This window comes from Tetrao urogallus, assembly GCF_951394365.1.
Source record: "Tetrao urogallus genome assembly, chromosome: 11".
NCBI lineage: Eukaryota > Metazoa > Chordata > Aves > Galliformes > Phasianidae > Tetrao > Tetrao urogallus.
Window position 1 is genome coordinate 599914 of NC_136824.1, and position 21490 is coordinate 621403.

The 21490-nt window shown below is 48.3% G+C and overlaps 1 protein-coding gene across 2 annotated transcripts; it reads left to right on the plus strand.

Moving 5' to 3' along the window:
• Positions 1-776: 776 nt before the first annotated feature.
• GOLM2 (golgi membrane protein 2) lies at positions 777-20051 on the plus strand (the record flags this gene model as incomplete). Of its 2 annotated transcripts, XM_079540703.1 has the most annotated exons (10): positions 777-1103; positions 5554-5608; positions 6468-6570; positions 7571-7661; positions 8461-8605; positions 9430-9510; positions 9863-9961; positions 10449-10619; positions 15758-15925; positions 19978-20051. In XM_079540703.1, 10 exons carry the CDS (start codon positions 777-779, stop codon positions 20049-20051), a joined length of 1314 nt encoding a protein of 437 aa, XP_079396829.1. The 2 variants fall into 2 exon arrangements, with proteins under 2 accessions (XP_079396829.1, XP_079396830.1); XM_079540704.1 differs by lacking the exon at positions 15758-15925 and having other exon boundaries at positions 9887-9961.
• Between the last annotated feature and the right edge of the window lie 1439 nt (positions 20052-21490).

Consider the following 21490-nt stretch of genomic DNA (forward strand, 5'->3'; position numbering starts at 1 on the left):
GCAGGACGCACCGCCGAACTGCACGCAGCGCCACGGGACGGCAGCGCCGCGCGGCACCCAGCGGGAGAGGCAGGACGGGCGCGCGTGGTTCTCGCAGCTGGCAGAGCCGCGCGGTGCATCCACAGAAAACAATTCCTGCGTTCCTTTCCTCCTTCGCAGCTCGCGATCCGGCGTGCCGCTGTTCCCCGCGGGGACTCCCCTCCGCGCTGCCGCGTGCCGCCCCGAACGAGCGCCCCGCTCGGGCTTCCGACACGTGCCGTCCCTGCGCCGTGAGACGCAGCTGCCGTGTGACACGGGAGAGGAATGGGGCAACTCGGTAACAACGAGCGCGCTCTGAGCGTTTATCGGAGCGATTATCCGGACGCTTATCCGGACGTTTATCGGAGCGTTTATCCGGGCGTTTATCCTGGTGTTTATCGGAGCGTTTATCCGGGCGTTCTGCGCACACCGCGGCGCTGACCGCTCACCGACCGCCCGCCAGGCGGCGCTGTGGGAGCGGGGCACGACGGACCCGAACGGCGGCGCGCGGCGCTCCCGCGAGATTTGGCAGCGTGCCGTCTCGCGAGAGGCGGGCGGCGGAAGGGGCGGGGCGGCGGCCGGCCGGGAGGAGGGCGGCGCGCCGCCAGCGCGGCTCTGCGGCCTGTGCGCGTCCGCAGCCCGCAGCCCTCAGCCCGCTGCCGATCCCCGCCGCCCCGCGGCCCTTTTCTCTGCGCGGCTCCTCTGAGGCGCGGGCGCAGGCGGAGAGCGGGTGCAGCCCCCGCCCGGCGGCCTCCCCCATGGTGGGCTTCGGGGCCAACCGCAGGGGCGGCCGCCTGCCCTCCTTCCTGCTGGCCGCCCTGCTGCTCGTCATCGCCGTCCTCGCCTTCAACTGCTGGAACGCGGCGTCCCGCCAGGCCGTGCTGCGGGAGGAGCTGGCCGAGCTGCAGAGCCAGGCCAAGCGCACCGAGGTGGCCCGAGGGCGGCTGGAGAAGCGCAACTCCGACCTGCTGGGCCGGGTGGATTCGCACCGCAAGCAACTGGAGCAGAAGGAGGCGGATTACAGCCAGCTGAGCAGCCGGCTGCAGGCCAGGGACGGGCAGGTGAAGCGCTGCGAGGACAGCAGGGTGAGCGCCGGGCTCCAGGCGTTACGTATTGCGGGCGGGGAGAAAACGGGTGGGACTGTCGCGGGAAGGAGACACGTGGCGTCAGTGAGCGCCGTGTGCCTGCGGGGGGTCCTGCGGGCGAACGGCTGCGGGTGCGTGGTGAGGGGCGGCTCCGAGTGGCGAAGGGCAGCGCTGCTCTCGTTTGGGAATCTGTGCCGCCGAACGCCGTGTGTACTGAAAACAACGTGGTTTATAAACGGGTATCTGACGTGGATGGGACGGGTGGGAGGGCTGTGAGGAGCAAAGCTCAGCGCTGGGCTGGGAGAGCTGGTTCCTCTGGTAAAAGGCAGAAGATGAGCTGTGGGTTTATAGCTGATGTGCTCTGTCTGTCTCTGAGTTGGCACACAAATAGTGGGGGCAGGCAGGTTTAGCACTGGGACTTGTGAGTGGCTCAGGTCAGAAAGGTCTGTTACCAGAACAAGCACACGGTGTGTGTGAATTATTGCATCTGAAGGCTGGGCTGATATATGGATGTATTTTCTCAGAATACGGTTTTGTGAGGATGCTCTTGGACACAGTTATGCCAGTGATTCCAGTTGGTTTGTGAGATGCAGAGCTATAACAAAGCACCAACACTGGATGCTCACAGTGAACCCGGCTTTGCTTCATAGCAAACTCCATTGAGAGGTGCTATTCTGGTGGCTGTTGCTGCACTCTGTGCTGTTCTCCTGGCCTTTTGCCCTGTGCTGAGCACATCAGCCACGTGTTTCCTATGCTGAGGGAGCCAGCACGTCTGCAGATGCTCCCTCCCAGCTCAGCGATGCCCACAGCAAGCCCATAGCCTTGGCTTTACCCTCTGCGTGCATTACATGTCCCACTGTGCCCTTGTTTGCTCGTGACAGATGTACAGCAGTAATTAAGTGTTCTGGTGTCTTGTTCAAGGAAACAAAACAAATAATAAAAGGAAAAAAATGTGCACACACTCCATTTCACTCCGAGTGCAGACAGGCAGCACCTGCTGCTTGATGGTGTGTGAGCTGGGAGGATCCTGGCAGGGCAGTGCTGAGAGCACTGGGGCCACGTGTGTGTGCAGGCTGCTGTGAGGAGGAGTCCCTGAAATACAGATGAGCATCTTACCTTGCTATGCCAGGAGCTGGGAAACAAGTGATGGTAAATGAGGCTCGATCTGCTCTGTAGGCTCACCACAACTGCCTGAATCTCACAGAGGTGTTGTAGCTGATCTTTGGAGGTGAATCTCTCACAAGGAAAGATCTTCTAAAGGTGGAAAAAACAAGAGTATCTTTGTAACTACAATTTGGAAGAAAAGAGCCTTTCTGGAAGTGGAAATATACTGAAATGAAAAGGAATGTGCAAAAGCTTCCTTTTGTGCTGGAGGTGAGCTGTGAAGAGGAGCTGTGACGGAACACACAGTGCTCACAGCAGGCAGAGGCAGTGACTGTGCCGGGGCTGGGAGGTGATGCACGTGCTGTCGGTTGGTTCCTCAGTGTTTTGTACTGCTTTGCATATTGCCAGGAGATGTTTTTTTCAGAGCTTTATGCATCCCTTTGCAGTCAGCTCAGTAGGAAGATTGAGCGGCAGGATTTTGTGGTGGAGAGCTTCCAAACGGCCGCCGCGCGCTGTGTGGGGGCTCCTATCTGTGTCTGCTCTTGCAGCTCTCAGGAGCTCGCCTTTTTTGTTGCAGAGCTGTTGCTGGCTGTGCCAGTGTGTAATACATCTTTGTCCCTTCGTTGGTGCTTTGAAGTGCTGCTTCGTGGGATGAAGCTGCTTGGTGAAACTCCCTTGGAAGCACTGGCTGTGTCCTTTTCTGCCAGAGCTCCTCCTCAGCTCCTCAGTTTGCAGAGCTGTAGCTCTACAGCAGTGCTGCTGAATGCAGCTTCCTGCTCTTGCTTCTTGCTCCCCAGCGGCAGCATCTCCAGGGCTGCAGCACGGTGGTAACTGACTGTTGGGAAAAGGGCACTTGATGGAGTAGGACGATCGTGGAGTACATCTCCTACTATCAGCCTTTTGAAAGGGCTTTCATGTGCTGTTCCAGCACGTGCTGTGGTGGGGAATGGGGAATGGCCGTTCCTGGGGCAGTATGGACAGCTGGTGCTGCTTTGGCAGCAGTTTGGGGGCTGGAATGGCTCTGAGATGGGGTGAGTGTTTGCAGCTCACTGCTTGTTTCGTTGGGAAGCAGTTACCACCTGCGTTCTTACTGCAATAAATACATAAAGGTAAATGCAGTAAATACATGAAGATAAGCTCCGGTGTGTTTGTAACTTTCTTCTGGGCTGCCTTTTGTTACGAGGGGCACTTGCAGTTTAGAAGCATTGGAAGGGTTACCTTGTGTGTAGCTGGCTCTGGCAAGCAGAGGATTTCTGATGTTTATATTCCTGTGCAGAGCTCAGTGAATCGCAGGGGATTCCTGTTATGCTTCCCAGCTGCTTTGGAAAGGATCTGGGAGGCCATGAGGAATACGGGCAGTGCAGGTGGCTCTGGCTTGCAGCAGCACACGGATCTGGAAGAGCTGGATTTGTGCCATGCTTTGTGGGGTGGCTTTTTTGCATGTGGAGGTGGAACAGATGAATCATTAAACGCTTCTTCCCTTTCCATCCCTCGGATTGGGGACGTTTGCTGTCAGCCAGGCAGCATAAATGGGCCATAAATTCTGGCGCTTTTCTCTGAAACTCGAAGTTGTCAAAATGAAAGATAGTGTGATAAAGCTGATCCTATCTCCAAATCAAATTCCTGTGTGCAGAGAGGCAGTTCCTCCCCATCACTTCAGAACTCGGATGTTTGATGGGGTGAGGGAGAAGCGAGCTGGCAGCAGGGCTGTCTGTGTTATGAATTCTGATAGATGAAGGTTTGAAAACAGCCCAGTGCTTTGCAGGATCTCTGCTGTTTGTGGGTTTGTTGTGTTCTGGGGAAGAATTGCATTAGAGTGGATGACAGGAAAAAATTGGTAATTATTGCCGGTGGTTTTGCATTTTTTTGACATCGCCTGCTTTTGTCTTTCTCTGGAAACAGAAGTGCACCTCTTTGCTCGTGGTCAGTAACCCTGCCTGCACTGCTCCCCTCTGTGGTGCTGAGCTGGCAGGACGGGCGCCCATAGGAGCAGAGCTCAGCTTTTCTGTCGGCCTTCTGTGTGCAGTCCTTGCTGCAGGCACTGTTTGTGCTGCTCAAATAGAGCGCAGGAAGCCCAGAGCAAGCTCTCTCCTTTGATTTGGGTGTTCTCTGTCTGGAGCGGTTTTGATTTCATGGTGGGCAGGGTGCATACAGCTGGTTCTCAGGCGTGTGGCTGCATCATGCCCAGGAGGCTCTTTGGGTGTCCCTGCAGGCTGCTGCTTTCAGATCCCAGCAGCACAGTCAGGCTTCTCCGGCCAGGAGGCTGCGCCCTGTGCTGCTGTGTTTTGGGGAACGGCTCCTTGAGCAGCTCTGCGAGTCCCACCTCCAGGCTGCACCCGGCCACGGCACCGCAGCCCCTGGGAGCTGCCACAGGAGTCAGCCTGCCACAGCACGAGTCTGCGGAGCAGAAAGGAGGGTTTGGGAAAAGGGGAGCTGGGTGTTGTGGAGGAAATGCTGCGGAGGGATGGACGTGTGTCTGTTTGGCAGCTGCTCTGGGTGACGCTGTAGGGCCTGGCTGGGAATAAAAGCTGCCAGCTGTGCTCATGCTGCGTTCCTTTAACGGCGGTGGAAGTGGGGGCTCTCAGGAAGCGGAGACAACAGGGCCTCAAGTGGTGGCTGACACAAAGCTGTGTGTCAGAACCCTCGAGCCCAAGCTTTCTGTGTGTTTTTGGTGTTACTCTGCTTTTTTTTCAGACAGCTAAATGCAGCCTGTAGTATTCCAGGAGGTCACTGAGAGCATCAGCCTCGGTGCCAAGCTGCCTCAGCACCCTGTAGGCACCCCCACATCAGCTGTGGAACTGCAGGATAAGTAATGGCAGCATCCATGTTGCCTGCTGATGGCATTGTGTCGCCCTGTCTCACTATGCTCTGTGTGCATTTTTATCTTAACTTCTACTGCTTTCGTTTGTAAAAGCAAGAGAGCACACCTTTGCTCCATGACTTTGTATACATTTCTTCCTATTGCAACTGCTGTTTTTTCCTGACTGAAAATACCCAACGCGTAGCAGTTGTGGAGGTCTACTGGTGCCAGACTCTCTCTTAAAAGTATAATTTGTGTTAAGAACTTAATGTAGTGTCACATTAAATATTTGCTTAAAATATACAGCAGGTAAAAGGTGTTTTGCTAATGGTGCTGCTTGTTTATTTTTATAAACTTACGCTTTGACTTTGGGAATCCATTGCCCCCTTTGCAGCACTGGGATGCAGGAGGCTTACTGCAGTCCTGGCACAATCTGCTCTTTTTCATAACGAAAAAAGAATGAGTGAAGAAGCATTTGAATCTTTACAGTCTAAACCCTCTCTATTCTGCTGAAGACTGCAGCAATGGAACGTTTCTGCCTTTCAGGTGAAGCTGCAGAACAACATATCGTACCAGATGGCAGACATACATCGTTTGAAGGGTAAGGAATTTGTGGCCATGCTGTACTTTGTAACTGCCCAGTGCTGCAGGGTGTTTGTGGGGTGGAGTGCTGGGTGTGCTGCAGAGGCTGATGTGTGCAGTGCTCGTTGGCTGAGTGCTCTGCACCTCAGTGCACGGCTGGTGCCCGCAGCCTCAGCGCTCCTGTCTGCAGCAAGGCTCTGTTCTGGCACTGCTTGCTTCCAAGATGCTGCAGTTGTTTTCACGACCAGTTCAGTACAGCTGGCCCAGCAGTGCTGGGGGCCTGTAGGGCCATCCTTGCAGGTGTTGGAAACGTGCAGTGGGGGCAAATGTGGGCCAGCTAACACCCAGGTTTGTGCGTACCTGCAAACAGCATCTTGCCTTTCTGCCTGTCTGTGGGGCTGCTGTTAGCATTTAAATGGTTATCTGTGTCCTGAGAAGCAGGAGAAAAACCATTGGAACAGTTGTATCAGGTTTTTTTCGAGCAGTGTGGAGATACTTCCTTGGTACATTTGTTGCTGAAGAAGGGCGGCTTAGTGGTGCTGCTGTGTTACTCAGAATAACAGATTCTTTTTAGGAGACTGGGGAGGTTTCCCAGACAGGTGAGATGGCACTGTGTGCCGCTTCTGGACAGAAGTTAATGAACAATTCAGCCTTTTTTAGCATTGGTTCTGTAGTATTGGAGCTGCTCTGTATTCTGTAGCGATGTTTGGCACACTGAAGTAAGGTGGCATCTTTTTCAAGATAAAGAATCTTTATATGTAGAAGAAACAACAAAACTTGAGCAACTTTTAAACTCGCACAGCAATAGCAGATGTGTTGCCGTGGGGCATTTTGCATTCAAATTGTATGTTAATACTGACTTGTGCTCTTTGGCCCAGAACAACTGGCAGAATTACGTCAGGAATTCATCCGCCAGGAAGATCAGCTTCACGAGTACAAGAAGAACAACACTTACCTTATGAGGAGGCTGGAGTACGACAGGTATGTCTGCTGGAGGCTCAGAACTGTCCTTTGTGTGTGTGTGACACAAGTCTGCCTTGGTTAAAAGACAGGTGAGTTGTACACGTAACCCTCAAACTCAGGTACCCGTTTGATGATGCAACTTTAACTTAAAACATTACAATCAAACATCTAGCCGTTATTCTGATAGAAAAGTGAGACATGTATCCTGTGCAAAATCTAATTTGAATTGCTCAGTGTTTATAATGTTGAGATCTGAGTTAACGAGCGTGCGGAAGAGTTCGGTGAACAAAGTTCTGTAAGCCACTGGAATAGTCAGGTCTGCCCTCCTGACAGAGAAATGCATCAAACCGAAGTTAAAACACCGCGTGTAAGTGAGATTTCAAGCACGGTAGAGCAGTGGGGAGAACTGGTCCTTCTGAAGCCTAAGGAATAGCAGAGATTAGCACTGAGCAGTGCTCAAAACTGTTGTGGAGAAGCAGATATCCTGTTTGTGCTGCGCTGGGTGTCTGCAGGTTTGTGTGAGATGGGCGTCGTGTTGGCTTGTGGGGATCTGTGTGCCGTGTTAGAGGCACTGGGAGACTCAGCTGTGTCATTCATGGATGTTGTTTGGGCTGGTAGCAGTAACGGGGTCCTGGTTGTGCTGCTTCTGTGCTGACAGCCACGGGAGGCATTGCTTTCCAAGTGGAACAAATACGTGCTGATGACAGATGAACTGGGAAGCGTGGATTTTCAGTTGCTTTCCAGGTTTTGGAGGAGAGCCGTTCGAGGCACTTCTGTTATTTTACTGTTTCTGTGCTTTGTCCTTGTTTTTCCAGTTCCACTTTTTTCCTGTATTCAGTCCATTTTCACTCCATACACATCTCATTCCAGGACAGAGGGTTTGGGACAGACTGTTCTGCTTGCAGCTCAGGTTTTGCTTTTTGTGCCTCTTCATTTTTTGTCCCTGTTATGTTTATGGAAGAGCGGATATAACAAATCCGACAAATGAAATATGACTGATCATGTATTTCTAATTAAGTCTGCAGTGTGGGCAGCAGATCAAGGAAATGAGAATGCAACATGAAGAAAACATGAAGAAATTAATGGACCAGATTGTTCAGGAACAAAAGGTGATGCAGAGTTAGGTTCCTTTGAAACAGAAGAACCTGAAGGCCTTTGGTTGTTGACGCAGCAGTTCAGATATATGAGGGGTTGCACATTTCTCCTCTGAGATTTGATGAAATGCTGGGCTGGATGTCAGTAAGGCCATCTGCCTGTTTGCTCAGCCACTGCACTAAGCCTTGAAGATCGGGCTTCATTCTTTGGTCTGCTGTGAGTGGATTTCATTCAGATCTTGAAGTTCAGGATTGCTTTTAAGTCTGTGACCTGAGGTGTAAGGCCTGGGGTCTTTACCACTTTGTGATCTATTTAAGAGCTGAAATGACCTTAACTTTCTTACCATGGTAATTTCTCCTGTGTGCCCATACACTCTTGTTTATTTGTGAATTGCACGAGGTAGGTGCCTGCTAGAGGCAATGCTGGCTTATGCAGAACCCATGGAAATAGCTTTCCAAGTTCTCTGCTTGTTCCATGTCAGTTGAAACTAACATGTTGTGGAATGGTAATGGTCTTCTTGCCATTCCTTTGCAATAGCTCAGATGTTATGCACAAGTTATGAATGGTTTGGCTATTGTATGGATGCCACAGTGCTTTACACTCTGTTACGTGCCCAGAAGCACAGCTCCAACTCTCAGGACTGAAGTTCATATATAGAGGACTTGTGCTGTTGTTTGCTTTGGTGAACATCTGATTCATAGATGTGATTTGGTTTGTCCAAAGCAAATCTTATCTTTATGGTGTTTTATGCTTGTTTGTTTTTAACTTTCACAGCTGTGCTTAATAACTGTTCTAATTAATTTGTTCTAACAGGCAACGCAGAGAATTCAGTCCATCAAAGATGCTGAGATAAATCCCAATGGTGATGACCAGGCAATGTCTAAGATTGTTCCAGAGATGGAAGTTAAAAATGCAGAAAATAACGAGCTGCCTTCAGATCGTGGTGTAAATGGCAAAGGTAATTCCCTTTTTGGGTCATTTCTGGTTGTAGTGGCCAAAGGTGTTGTGTCCTCAGTGCTGTACAGAATCACCTGCAGCAGAGCAGTGAGTTGCATGTGGCTGTGCTGGGAGTTGAGATGTATCCAGAGATCGTCGTGTCCTTTCTCTGGGCCTTTCTGTGAAAGCAGTTTCTTGCACAATTTTGTGTTCATCTTTATCATTTGTTTGGCATCTCCTTCCTCACGTGGCCAGCTGTCAAGTGGGGATTGCCACTGTGCTCACCATGAAATGTCTTGTGGTGAGCTGGGGAAGGGGAGTGTTGGTGGAGAGCTGGGTTCTGCCCAGAGCAGGCGAGGAGCATCGAAATCTGTGAGAAGTCTGTAGCTGAGAAACTCAGCAGGAACAGTGGGAGCCTTTGATCACCAGGAGCTGTGCAGGAAGCTCTCAGTGAATAACTTGCAATTGTTTCCTGCCTCCAGGCCCCTCTAAAAGGTGTTTGGGTTCTCCTTGCTTCTACTTCTGCTGCTGAACCTGCACCTTTTTCTATCAGTTCGGTGTCTTTTCCAGGCAGTTTCTTAAAGCAAGCTTTTTCCACTCAGCTACCAAGAGCAGTGCATCTGTTTCCCATCCTTTTCTGAGGATTGCTTGGACTGACTTTGGGATCAGTGCTCCACAGCAGCCTTCAGGACTTGGATGGAGCAGTGTGAGGAGTCTTGTAGTTGGATTGTCAGTGTGGGACATTTGCTGTGCATGATGGACTTTTCTTCTGGTCTTAGAGACCTCCTCAAGAGGGAAGCAGTCTTAATGATTAATAAGGTAGAACATCTTGTTTTTGTCTTGCAGAGAAAGTCAAACCAGGAGGAGATGCAGGCATGCCTGAAATAGAAGACAATGACCCTGCTAAAGCTGAAGATACTCCCACTGGTTAGGAGAAATACTCTAACTTTCACGTTAGGATTTTTGATCTGATTTGTATTCCATGTGAATACCACGTGTTTCATAATGAGCACAGAGTTTTAAAAGCTGTCTGTGCTAGTGAAGTTCAACTGAAATATGGGACGTGAAGATTTCTACTGTTTGTTACAGCTTTGAATCCTCAAACTGAGCGCTTCAGCGCTTCCAGAAGTTTGGTGTTGTGTTGTTTTTTTTTTTGGCCAGAAGTTCTGTACTGCATATTTTCATCCAGGATTTGAAAACAAAATGTTTGTAGGATTGTCAGAGTTGTTGTTGTATTGTTGGTTTCACATTAAGGCTTTTCTCAATGTTTTTGTTCTAGCTATAAAGAAGCCACTTATTTCAGCTCCCAGAAGCGATAATCATCAGTCTGTGCTACACCCTCCAACTGAACAGCCCCACGCTCCAAATCTGGCACCAGGTAAAATGCTGACTGGCAGATGATGTGCCAACCTTTTGTGCCAAACTTCCCAATTAATATCTGCTATTTTATCATGGAAACTTGGTGCAGGTGGCCAGCACTCTCTTCATTTGGTACTATTACAGAGAGAAGAAAAAATGATTTCTGTTGGATACCAGATTGAATGCGTTCTTAGTGTGGGCTCCTGAGGCGCTGTGGTTGCTGCTTACATGGTCTCCTCATGCTCCCTCTTGTACCCAATCATTTCTAAGCCTTTTGGTCAACTTCAGCCAAATTTGACTAGAAGTTACAAAGAGAAACGCTTGAAGATTTCTCCACTGGACAGGAGAGTGTAATAGAACTCAGTAATCCTCTGTGTGGGCACTGGTTGGGGTTGCAGCAAATCATCAGGAGTTGATTATTTATTAAAATGTGATTATTTTTTATGGTAGCATTAAAACCTTTCTTTGGAACCATGCAAGCACTGAATGCTCTCCTTTTTCTGTAGGTCTGCATAGTGACGATGGAAATGCTGATATTGCAAAAGAGAGACCTCCAAACTCTCTTCAGCACTTAAATTTTGGTGAAAATATGGAAAGCCAGAATGAAAACAAAATTGAAGCAGACCATATAGACCTTCAGAAAAGCAGAGCTGTCGACTTGCAAAAGATGAAGCAAAGTAAGTTGATGAATGTCATATACATCAATATGGTAGGAGAATTGTTTTGCTTTCCATCTGTTCTAATGCTGCTTATTTGGAAAATAGGAACCATTACAGCAGGTGATCTTCTGGAGAGTAAGCCTGAAAGGAAACGTAACGTTATTGTGTCTTTAAAGCCAAACAAGCACTGAGCGTGTCATCGCTCATATGTAGTGAGCCAGCATGTGAAAATCATTTGCTTATTGGCATTCAGAATGTTTCAGGACAGTACTGCATTTAAATAGATTGCTAAGTTAAGACTTTTGGTCAGTGCACGATAGGGTGACTTACATTCATGTTGTGTTGCCTGCCTTACATACGAGTTTGGGGCAAACTCACCACAGCTCAGCTCTTACACCGGGGAGCTTTGATGTTGTTTGTCTGTGTGTTGGCACAGCGTGATCTCCAGAGCCCCTCTCTGCAGTGATGCCAAAGAAAGAAGCCTTCAGACAGGAGCAAATCACACATTGCTTACAGTGTGTGATGGTAGTAATGCTGATGAAGCGTAGTGGGTGGACAGCAGGTAAGAGTCTGCAGAAATGCCCGTCGTTTCTCTGCCCTGTTGATTCTGAAATGCATCTCCACCTTGCAAGTGGTGCTGTCGTGTTTGAGCTGTGTGCTGTACTGGGTGCTCCTGTGTGTGCTGTGGGTACACTGGCTAGGCATACCTTCACCAGTTGTTTTCAAAAACTCATTCCAGCTGTTCAGCATTTGGGTGACAAAGGCACGATTCCAGGAAAACAAACGTATTGCTACAACATTTTCTCTCTGTTTTTACCTGAGCAAGGTGTGGATTTTTAATTACGTGCGCATTATAAACTCAGCTTTGAATTTGTTTTCACTCAGAGGTGAAGCAGCTTTCCCTTAGGCTTTGGTTTCTGTGATCAGAATCTGTACCCTGAGACGGCAAAGCATTATGTGTGAACTCACAACCCTCTTCTGAGTCTGAAAGCAGTAAGGAAGGTTTCTGGAGCGTTCTGCCAGTAAACGCTGTTAGTTCTGGGGCTGGGTGAGCAGTCCTGCTTTTGTTGAATCAGGATCATGAACTGGTTTAAGCCTGGAAAAGCCTTCTGGAAGCACAGATGGCCCTTGGAATCATGAAGCTATGGAGGCCTTTTTTGTCCTGTAAGGGTTGGTGCAGGAAGTTTGCTTTGTTAAGTTGTGTCAGTTTCTTTCCATGCCCCAGCCTTGTCTGGCGCTTCTCTAACGTGGAGAATTGGCAGGAAAATTTGTAGCTCCTAGCAATCATTGAATAGTCCTTGAGTAACATTAAAAGTAAGCTGAGAATAATGTTTACAGAAATAAATGGAGTATTTCTGGGGTGCTATTGTGAAACAGAGGTTCAATTGTAATAGGGCCTGTGAGCTCCTAGTCAGATTTGTGAGCTGATAGATGTTGAGGTATAATGGCACCAGGTGTTCAGGTGTGGGGCATTCAGTGCGTGCTCTCCTTCTCCCCCACCCCCCTGTTCCCCCACGAGCTCAGATGCTACAGCCCATAGATGGTGCAAAACCTTATCAAGAGGTTTGGGAAGCTATCTGGAGTAGTTTCTGAGCCTTTAACAGCTTTGAGAAATGCAAGAAGATATGTCTAAAAAGTGAAAGAAAGGAGGATTTGAGGAGTTCCAGCAGCCTGGCCTTGATATCCAGAATGAAAAAGGAACAAATTCTCAATCGGTCTGAAGAGACCCGTGGATTTTTCAAGAACAAACTATGTCAGTGATAAATGTATATTCAGAGGAGCAAAAGCAGGATGGGGCTTTGTTGCAGAAAACTAATGGAGATCTGGTCAGGAATAAATTGCTAATTTATGGGTGAGTAACTTTATGGCAGACATAGGAAGCAGTCTGGAAAAAACAAACAGCCACCAGGTTTACAGAGGTGTGTCTTTTCTTGGCCCTGCTGCTGGCTGATAAACAGGATGTAAGAGGGGTGCTTTCAGCAATGTGGGAGTTTGTAAAACGTGAAAGTAGTTTGCAATTAAGAATGGAAAGTCAGGTGCACAGGACAGTAACAAGCAGAAAATGAGCAGTTCAGTAGAAAGCGATACGCCCAACAGTCACTAACAATGTTTTCTTCTAGAGTGTGTTAACAAGAATGTCAGGGAGGAGGCAAAGACGGAGTACGTTCTCTGCTTGTCTGGTGCTTTGAGGCCATCCTGTGGCTCTAAATGACAAAGATTGGAAAGGTGAAGGCAGAAGGAATTGGGTGGGGATTAAAATAGGAGGAGGGAGAAAGATCTACAAAGAGCAGGGCGGAATGGATGGGGAGCAGGCATCTGCTGTGCTCCTGGAAACAGATGATAACGAGCGCAGGCTTCCGTTACTTTAATACCACTTGTGGCTCTTTCTGGAGAGATGAGGCTGTTCAAATAATACAGTAAGTTGCATTAATTCAGTAAATAGTGTAGCTCAAAATCAGTGTGCAGTTTGCTCAGTTCTTCTTCCACTTCACGTATCCCGAGATGGCCAAGACTGTTTAGTTTATCAAATGAGCTTCTTGCAGAACCTGCACTCTGTGAGCGGCTGCATCAGAACGGACACAGCCTCGTGTTTCAGTTCTGGACTTTTTACATGGATTGGCTGTCTGCCCTGGGAATGGATCAATGCATGGGGGGCAGGAGCAGTGATGGAAATGGCCCCTCTGAAGGCTGTGGGTACCTGAGAGTCAGTAAGCACTGATCAGCTTTTGCCCTTCCACGTGATACCTTGCATCATAATGATGCGGTAAGGAAGAGGATTTCTTTCCCATCTAGAAAGCTGCATTAGTTATTTCTGTAAGATTTGTTTCCTAATTGATCAGCAGTGGCCATTTGGAAAGGTCCACTGGTGCTAAATTAGTCCTTCTGGCCTAGAGGAGAGCAGCTCCAGCATGCAGCTCTCACTGCAGACGATTGCCTGGCTGGGGTTTGGTTTCTGGGCGCTGCCATCTTGTCTCATCCCATGAGCTGATGCATGCAAACAACCTCTTGTTGGTTGGGCTGTCACATCTGCCCAGCTTCAGAATTGTGAAGCTTCTTCTGAAATACACTTTCTTTTTTCATTTTATTAGCACAGATTTTAAAAGGATTTAAAAATTGACTTTGGTACCAGGTGTGGAGGTGCCAACATGGCAGCTGTATGGTTTCAGAAGAGGCAGAGGCTGACAGAAGTGCAGCAGGCACACGGTGCTCGTGCCTGGGGGGGGAAGTGGGAGTGCAGCAGGGCTGCAGCGTGTGCTGCTGTGTGAAGCTGTCCTGTGAGGTGCCTCAGGGTGAGCATCAGCAGCTGCTGCAAGGGCTGCACGAGGGTCCAGGTTAGCGATACCCAACTACTATCTGAGTTCTTTTGTCAAACACTCCCTATGGCCTTTAGCATCCACTGCATCCTTATGGGACATCGCACTGCTGTCACTCGCCTCTCCCGCTTTGCGGCAACGTTCTGCTCACTCAAACAGCCCTTGTAATGCCTGGGTTCCAGACAGCAGCTCACGTCTGCAGTGAGCTGAGCAGCAGCCCACGACGCCACCACGTGCTGCTGGGACAGATTCCAGGCAGCGCTGCTGCCTGTGCCTGGTTCAGCAGGCAGCTGGTGCCTTGCTGGCTCCCGTTCTGCTGGCCCGGCTCCTGGTGCCCCAGGAGCACGTGAGTGCCTTGTGTCAGGGCTGATGCCCTCCTGGTGCTGGGCAGGGAGTCACCTGCTGCCTCCAGCCCTCAACCTGGCTCTGCGCACGCAGTCGGTGGGGCGCTGGGTTCCCTGAGGCCTTCCTGATGTTTTAACCTTTCCTTCTGTCAGTTCACACTTGTAGCATTTCTGCACACCCGCAGCCCTGGTTTTTTCCGTAAGTTAATTGCTTTCAGTTTTTCTCATACCTAACTTTATATTTAACGTGCAAATTGTGCAGTTGTTTGTAGAAGGCAGCGTCCAAAAATAAAGACAATATCACAAGGATTAGTGAATTACAGAGATGAATAGAGAGTGAACAAATCAAACCTCTGATGTACACACACATCATAGGCAGCAGTGTCTGTACATGTGAGGGCACTGGCTGCCACCCTTCTGCTTTTCAAGCCCTGTTAATGTTTCTGCTCTGAATTTTATATACTGCCACGTACCAGTTTTCACTGTTTTAAGAGAAAAATTCATTTTCACATCTGTCCATTGTGACCCAAACACTTTTTTATTCCTGATGTGGCAATCATCAGTTTTACTTCTGTGTTTAATTGCTTCCAACACGGATCACTTCACATCTGCCCTGGCAGGCCTTTTTCGTGGTTTGTCTCCAGTCTGCAATGATTGCGTTGCACTTCGACCCCGTTCTCCTTTACACACAGTCTCCAGCCCCGTGCCCTTGGTTAGTGTTGCTTTCTTTAAGCCGTGGACAAGCAGACTGAATTCTGTGGTCTTGACCATTTCTCCTTTGTACCTCATTACACTCCAGGTCTGAACTTGATGTTACGCCATGAACCTTTCACTGTGTGCTTGTTTGCAGTCGTTTTATAGTTGCAGCTAATTATTCTTCTAGTTTGTTGTTGGAAGAATTGTTTGTGTGGAACAGTTCTTAATTCTTTGCTGTGAGACAAAAATACTGCAGTTGGAACATTACCTGAGTGTTACCCAGATCAATTGGGGGCCTGAAGAAAAATCAAGGCAGATCTGTGTGAGGTTGGTACCCTCGGCAGCACGGCGCCCACGCTGGAAGCTCCTTTTCCATGTACAAAGTCAGCAATGTTTTGCTCCTTTTTTTTTTGGTTCAGGAAAACGTCTGGGTACAAAAACTTTCACTCTGTGCTCTTCAGCATTTCGTAAAAGCAGAGCACATTTGTGGTGTGCTTGTAGATAACCAGCAGTGGAGCTTTTTGTATGGGTGCTTCCCCTGCTCCTTCCTACAAAGCGAAGCCCACAGCAGGCAGATCTCAAGCCCCAGTGCAGAGCCGTCGAGGCCATGCTGTCTCCATGGAGGTGTTCCTGAGCAGCACTGTTGTCCCTCCTGCACACACGCTCTCCCTTCTACTCCCTTTTTCCTCCAGTCGAAGCTGCTACAGAAACCTGAATATCCTAACCTGCAGGCTGCTTTCATTTAGAATCTTCCTGTTTCTTTCCTCTCTGCTTCTGACTTAATCCTTTGCCTACTTCGCAGGCCGATTCTTTGATGAGAATGAATCCCCTGTTGATCCGCAGCAGGGTTCTAAACTGGCAGATTATAATGGGGATGATGGTAACGTGGGTGAGTACGAGGCAGACAAACAGGCTGAGCTGGCTTACAATGAGGAAGAGGATGGTGATGGTGGAGAAGAAGACGTCCAAGGTGAGCTTGGGCCTTATCTCCATCCCGCTGTAATGAAATCCACACTGAGTGTTCTTGTTGAATTTGTGTAAAGCCCCATTAATTTTGGCTGATCTGCAATTTATAATACGGAATAAACAAGCTTGAGGCGATCTTTAAAATTCAGCTCGCTTTCCGTTTGAAAGCAGTGTTATAGCAGCTCTCAGAATATTCCCATTGCTTATTTCAATTTTGCACAACTTCTGCTAGGAAAATCGAGACGTTTCAAATTTTAGAAGTGGTTTTCTAAACACAGACGTGGTGCATAGCTGGCTGGGGATGCAGTCTTTGGCATTACACTTCTCTACTTAAAACTGCATCAGTGGTTTTTGACTCCTGCTAACTGAAGTCACACCTGCACTGAGGTGGCACACGACCGAGTCCCAGATATCAATTACAGTGTAACTTTTTGTGCATCCTACACAGATTCAACAGACTTTGGTTCCCCTTGTCAACCAAACTTCAGAACTCAGCCTAACACCCATCCCTGCATGTTGCCCCCCATGCATGCGTCTCACTGTGTCACCTCTCCGTTGTTGTCTGCCGTGCAGCTGCCACGTTGTCTGCCGTTCTCCATGTAGTTGTTTGGTAACGTCTTGTGAAGGGCTTACATGTCTAGAGGTTGGAAATGTCTGCTGAAACATTTACAGTATTTCCAATTAAGGAAATGATGCAAAACAAAGGGGGAGTGCAGAGGATGGGAGGGCTGTAACTCTTCAAGTTCTGTGTGCACCCTGATTTTGATCCTTGCAATGCAGGTTTTTTAACTGGTGGGTTGTCAATGATTTTATTGTCATCCAAGCATAGGAATAGGAAAAGCTGATAGAATGCAGCTGATTTCTGTTAGCATGCACTGCTGCATGCAGAGTGTGCAGTGGCTGTGCTGGTAGTTTGAAACACAAGAACAAGCACAAGAACGGTATGGATCAGAACCCTGGGCAATTAATTTGCTCACTGATGAAAATGAAAAGTGCTGCTGCTCCAGGTGACGTGGGCTGGCTGCTACACTTCCATTCAGACCTGTAGAAGGGGACTTTAGTTGCTCTGGATTACAAATGCCCGTCCCTCTGGGTGTGCTCTGATGAGGTTCTGAACGGATTGTTAAGGCCAGCTTCCAAATGAATGTAAATAGTCCACATGGCCTCTTGTACTGATGGGCACTGCCCTGTGGAAGCAGGAAGCTGGTTTCTCATGGTCGTGGTTTTGTAGAGCAAAGGAAAGCACGGTGTGGGGCCTGTCTGCTGTGCACTCTGCAGATCCGAGCAGTGGTGTGGATTGAGTTGAGTTTTGAGTTATTTAGTTCAGTTCTCCCTCATATGCAGTGGGTGATGCCTGGCTGCTCTCTGCATCACTTCCTTAACTGGACTTCAAAGGGTGACTCCTGACATGAGTGAGTGCCAGTGCTGCCCTGTGCCGTTCGTGTGGCTCAGCCTGCAGGCAGCCTTCTGCAGCCGCTGCCTCTGTGCCGGGCAGAAGATGCCCAGCAGCACGGCGAGGCAGCAGAGCAGCACTGCAGGCCTGCAAACGCTGCACTGTGCCCCCAGCACGGAACTGCCTGCTTACCAACACTGTTGTGGTGGCTCTGCGAGAAAACCAATGGCTTGAGATAGCCAGAAGCAATATCCAGTGAGCTGTGAACCAGTACAGGTGCCCTGAATGGTGTGCTGCCAGCAGCTTATGCAGTGATGGGCTCGACATGGGAGTGAGTGCTGGAGAACTGATAGAAACCAGAGGTTGTGGTTATGCAGCTTGCTGTGTAGGAGCTGCAATTGAAAGTGGCCTCAGAACTTTCACTTGCTGAGGTGACACCTCTCAGCTCAGGGCTGTGGTGGCTTTCGCTTTGGACTTTCCTGCCCAGTCTGTTCACATCTGCACAGACAGAAGAGATTTTGTGCCATGTAGTAAAGATTGAAGGCTGACCTGGGGGCTCTTCCTGCAGAACAGCCCAAGCAGCACATTACAACCTCTGGCTTCGTGTTCCAAACCATCCGTTGCCTTGTCTCCTGGTGACTTGTTGGCTTGTTCTGTGTGGAGAGCGGTACTGCCAGAGCAGCATTTTAGAAGTGTCTGCTTTAGGTTTTGTACTTAATTTACCAGCAGGGGAAGAGAAGGTGGAATTGTGGGATTTTGGAGGAGGAGTTGTTATAATTGTTTGGAGGTTATAAAAAGAAAAACCCACTGGATTTCTGCCTCAAAACTATTAGGAAAACATCACGTGGTTCTGCATTAGGCTAGAACAAAGCATCTGGTATGTGTAAACAAAGCAGTTTGGTTAAATGTGTTTTTCTGTTACCACTAAAATTGCATGGGCCTTATGTTGAAATATAAGGAAAACAGAGAAATTTGGGAGATGCCCTCCTGTGAACACCAGCATCCAAACTGGCATTTCTCCTTTCAGTTCACCTGTTTGAAATGCAAAGTGAAACGTACACTGTTGGCTTCTGCACCAGTAGATGTTTGGTGGTGGCAGATTATACCAATCAAGGGATGCCCACATGCTTTATTAGTGGCTTCTTCCAAACAACAGTGTGTGTCACGCAGATAAACAAGCCTGTGCCAGTGGCTGTAGCTGCCGGTGTACCTGCCTCACTTGCGGGCTGATAATAAATTTGTGAATGTTTTAGAGCTTCAGACAGGTTATCGTCAAGTGATCAGCTTAGTAAACTTGTGGAGGGGCAGCTGATGGCAGCTGATGGCTGCTTTCTGCTCCTGTGAACTAGTGTCCTTCACCTGGGTGTAAGGGACACTGTGAGCTTTGCAACGCAGCAGAAGCTTCTTGGTTAAAACACACTGGACTTTCAGGACCTCTCTTCTTGTGGGACCACGCAGGAGCCATCTCAGTGACGGCAGCCAGGATAACGTGCCTCAGTAGTTCTTGCAAGAGATGCTTCAAAATATATTTTCCTTGATTTTACTTTTTTTTTTTTTGTGCACTACAGTAAATGAATACAGCGAGGATGAGCAAGTTTTGAGCGTTTGTTTTTATGATTTTTCACAAGCCTCCAAGTCCCAGGACTAGGAGTCAAGAAGTAGGAGAGCAGCAGGAGAGCAGGCGCGTGGGATCTGCAGCGTGGAACGCCTTCACTCGCTCTCCCAGCCAGGGACGAAGCAGCAGCCGCCCTGCAGAGCAGCAGAGCTGCGGCGCTCCAGGCGCCTTGCATCAGCTGCAGGCTGCTCTGCACGCGCTGCCCTGCTGCTCTGCTGCACTCTGCTTCCTGGCTGAGCTGCAGAACAACAGCATGTTTAAGAGCAGATGTTTCGATGGGTGATGATGGCTGTTTATTTACTGCTTGGTAGCCTGACTGGATGGTTGTGTTTTGGCTGTGAAGAATGCATTGCTGATTCCTAGCAAGGCTGAGGGAATACAGATTTCTATTGATAAGAAGCATGGAAAGGTTGAACGCTGCTTTTTGTGCTTTTAAGAGTCCTTCGAGTTTTATACTTGAGTCTGATATGCAGGATAGCAGTCTGTAACAATGCTGATAGCACAGGCAATTCAGAGCATCATTTTTCAAACCTAAGGCGTAAGCTGGAAGAGTATCAGCTCCTCTGCAGTTTGTTCAGAGCCTTGGAGGAGGCTCACAAGGACTCCTCTGTGCATGTCCTGCATGGCTCCCAACCTCTGGTAAAACCCTGCAGCGTTTCAACTCTGCCAACTTGTAACCCGTGCTGATGTAACCTTCCAACATTGCAGAGACTTTCTGGTTGGCTTTTAGTGGGAGAGTTTCAAGCCTATAAAGGAACATTCCCAATTTACAGTAGTTCTGCAATCCCTCAAGCCATCAGATGTCTGAGATGCAGTTGGAACAAAGCCGGAGATGCTCAGTAGTGTGCAGTCAGTTTGCCAGCGGGACAAACCCCCAGGTGCTGCCAGCAGGCAGGGCCTTGTGCTGCCCTGTTGGCCTAGGGGACTCCATTCCCACAGCCAGACGAGGTGCGGGTGGATGAGTTAGCACTGTGTTCATGGGAAAGCTTGCTTAATCTTTTGTTTCATTACCATCACATGAGAATTGGTCTGAATATTTCCATTGCAGATGATGAAGAAAGAGACCTACAGAACGACCTCGTCGATTACAGCAAGCCGCGCTTTGGTGACGGTGTTCTTTAAGGCTTGAATTAATTGGGAAATGCAGATGAGATCTCAGCTGAAGAACTTGAAGTGCTGCAAAACTGAACCATTTTTACTTTGCCGTTTCATACTTTAAAACAAACTGATAATTAAAGATAAGTATACTCAAAGTTAGGGAAGCAACAGAAGGAAACAGTTCTGTACATATGTACATAGTTGTACTATTGCAAATTGTATTAAAATGACATTTTTTGTTGTTACATTGAGCCAATTACTTAGACTGTACCTTATCTGTAAGAATCTTGACATTTAAAACAATATTATAAATAGGGGCCGAGTTGTTTCTGCAAATTAGAAACCTTTGTAAACTGGAGAACTTGTACAGTTTGTATCTCATGTACCAAATACACTGTGGAAACAATGTACAGCCAGAGGACTCCTTTTCTACAGTAATTCCTGTATGAGCAAAAATACTCTGCTTTTTTCATGAGTGCTGTGTGTTTTGTGTTTTGCAGGTGAGCTATTGTTTGAGAATGAAAACTGAATGCTTAAAAGTTGCTCCTTCTTTGATGTAAGTGAGGAAGGACAGTGGCACAGGCCTCAGAAGCAAGCACCATTTTGATTCTCACGTACAGTGACCAAAACTCATAGCTAGAGCTGCAGATCAGTGGCAGCAGAGTTCCAGTAATTTGATACATCCTGAGAAAGTTGTGTAACTAATAGCTTATCTTAAAAGGTAATATAAATAATTCAACACAGCTTGTAGGGGATCTTTGTGTGCGTGTTAAAGGAGAGAGAGCAGGTAGTGTGGGGATGGGGGAGGGAAGAAATCTGCATCAGCATTGCAGGAACCTGAAGGGAAGGCACAACCCCTACCCTCCCTAAATACCTTGTAGGCAGAGTTTCTCTGTTCCAAGAGACTCCATCCTGTGTTGCAGTCACTCAAGTTCATTTACAATGTAATACTTTGGTACAGATCTCTCCAACCATCTGCCACTTCCACCTTTGCTTTTGTGTCTCCGACCAGTTTGTAAGTTAGATACTTCTTGTATTATGTGTTCAGCACTTTCTGTATTTTATGGAGATGATTCCGTTGATTTACAGTAGTGGAAAATGAGATTATTAACCCAACCTGCTTCTCCAAAAGGGCTACTGTGAGAAGAAATTACAGGACCTTTGACATGGGTGATTGTACTCTCTGTATTCAGGTTCCAGTCTGAAATAACAGTCTTGCTTGATGCCCATTCAGTGGACCTTTTACATTTCAGAAGTTGCATGATTTTTGTTTTGCTACATTATTCTGCTAATGAGTCTTAAAACATACGAGAAATAAAACATCAAATTCTGGTGATGCCTTCCAGCAGTTTGGTTTTTTTGCGCTGGTGGTGGTGTTTGAGGCCTGACTTCTTCATTACGTGTCTGAGAGGCGGGGGGGGGGGAGCAGCCCTCAAAGCAAAGTGCTGGGCCTGCTCTGAATT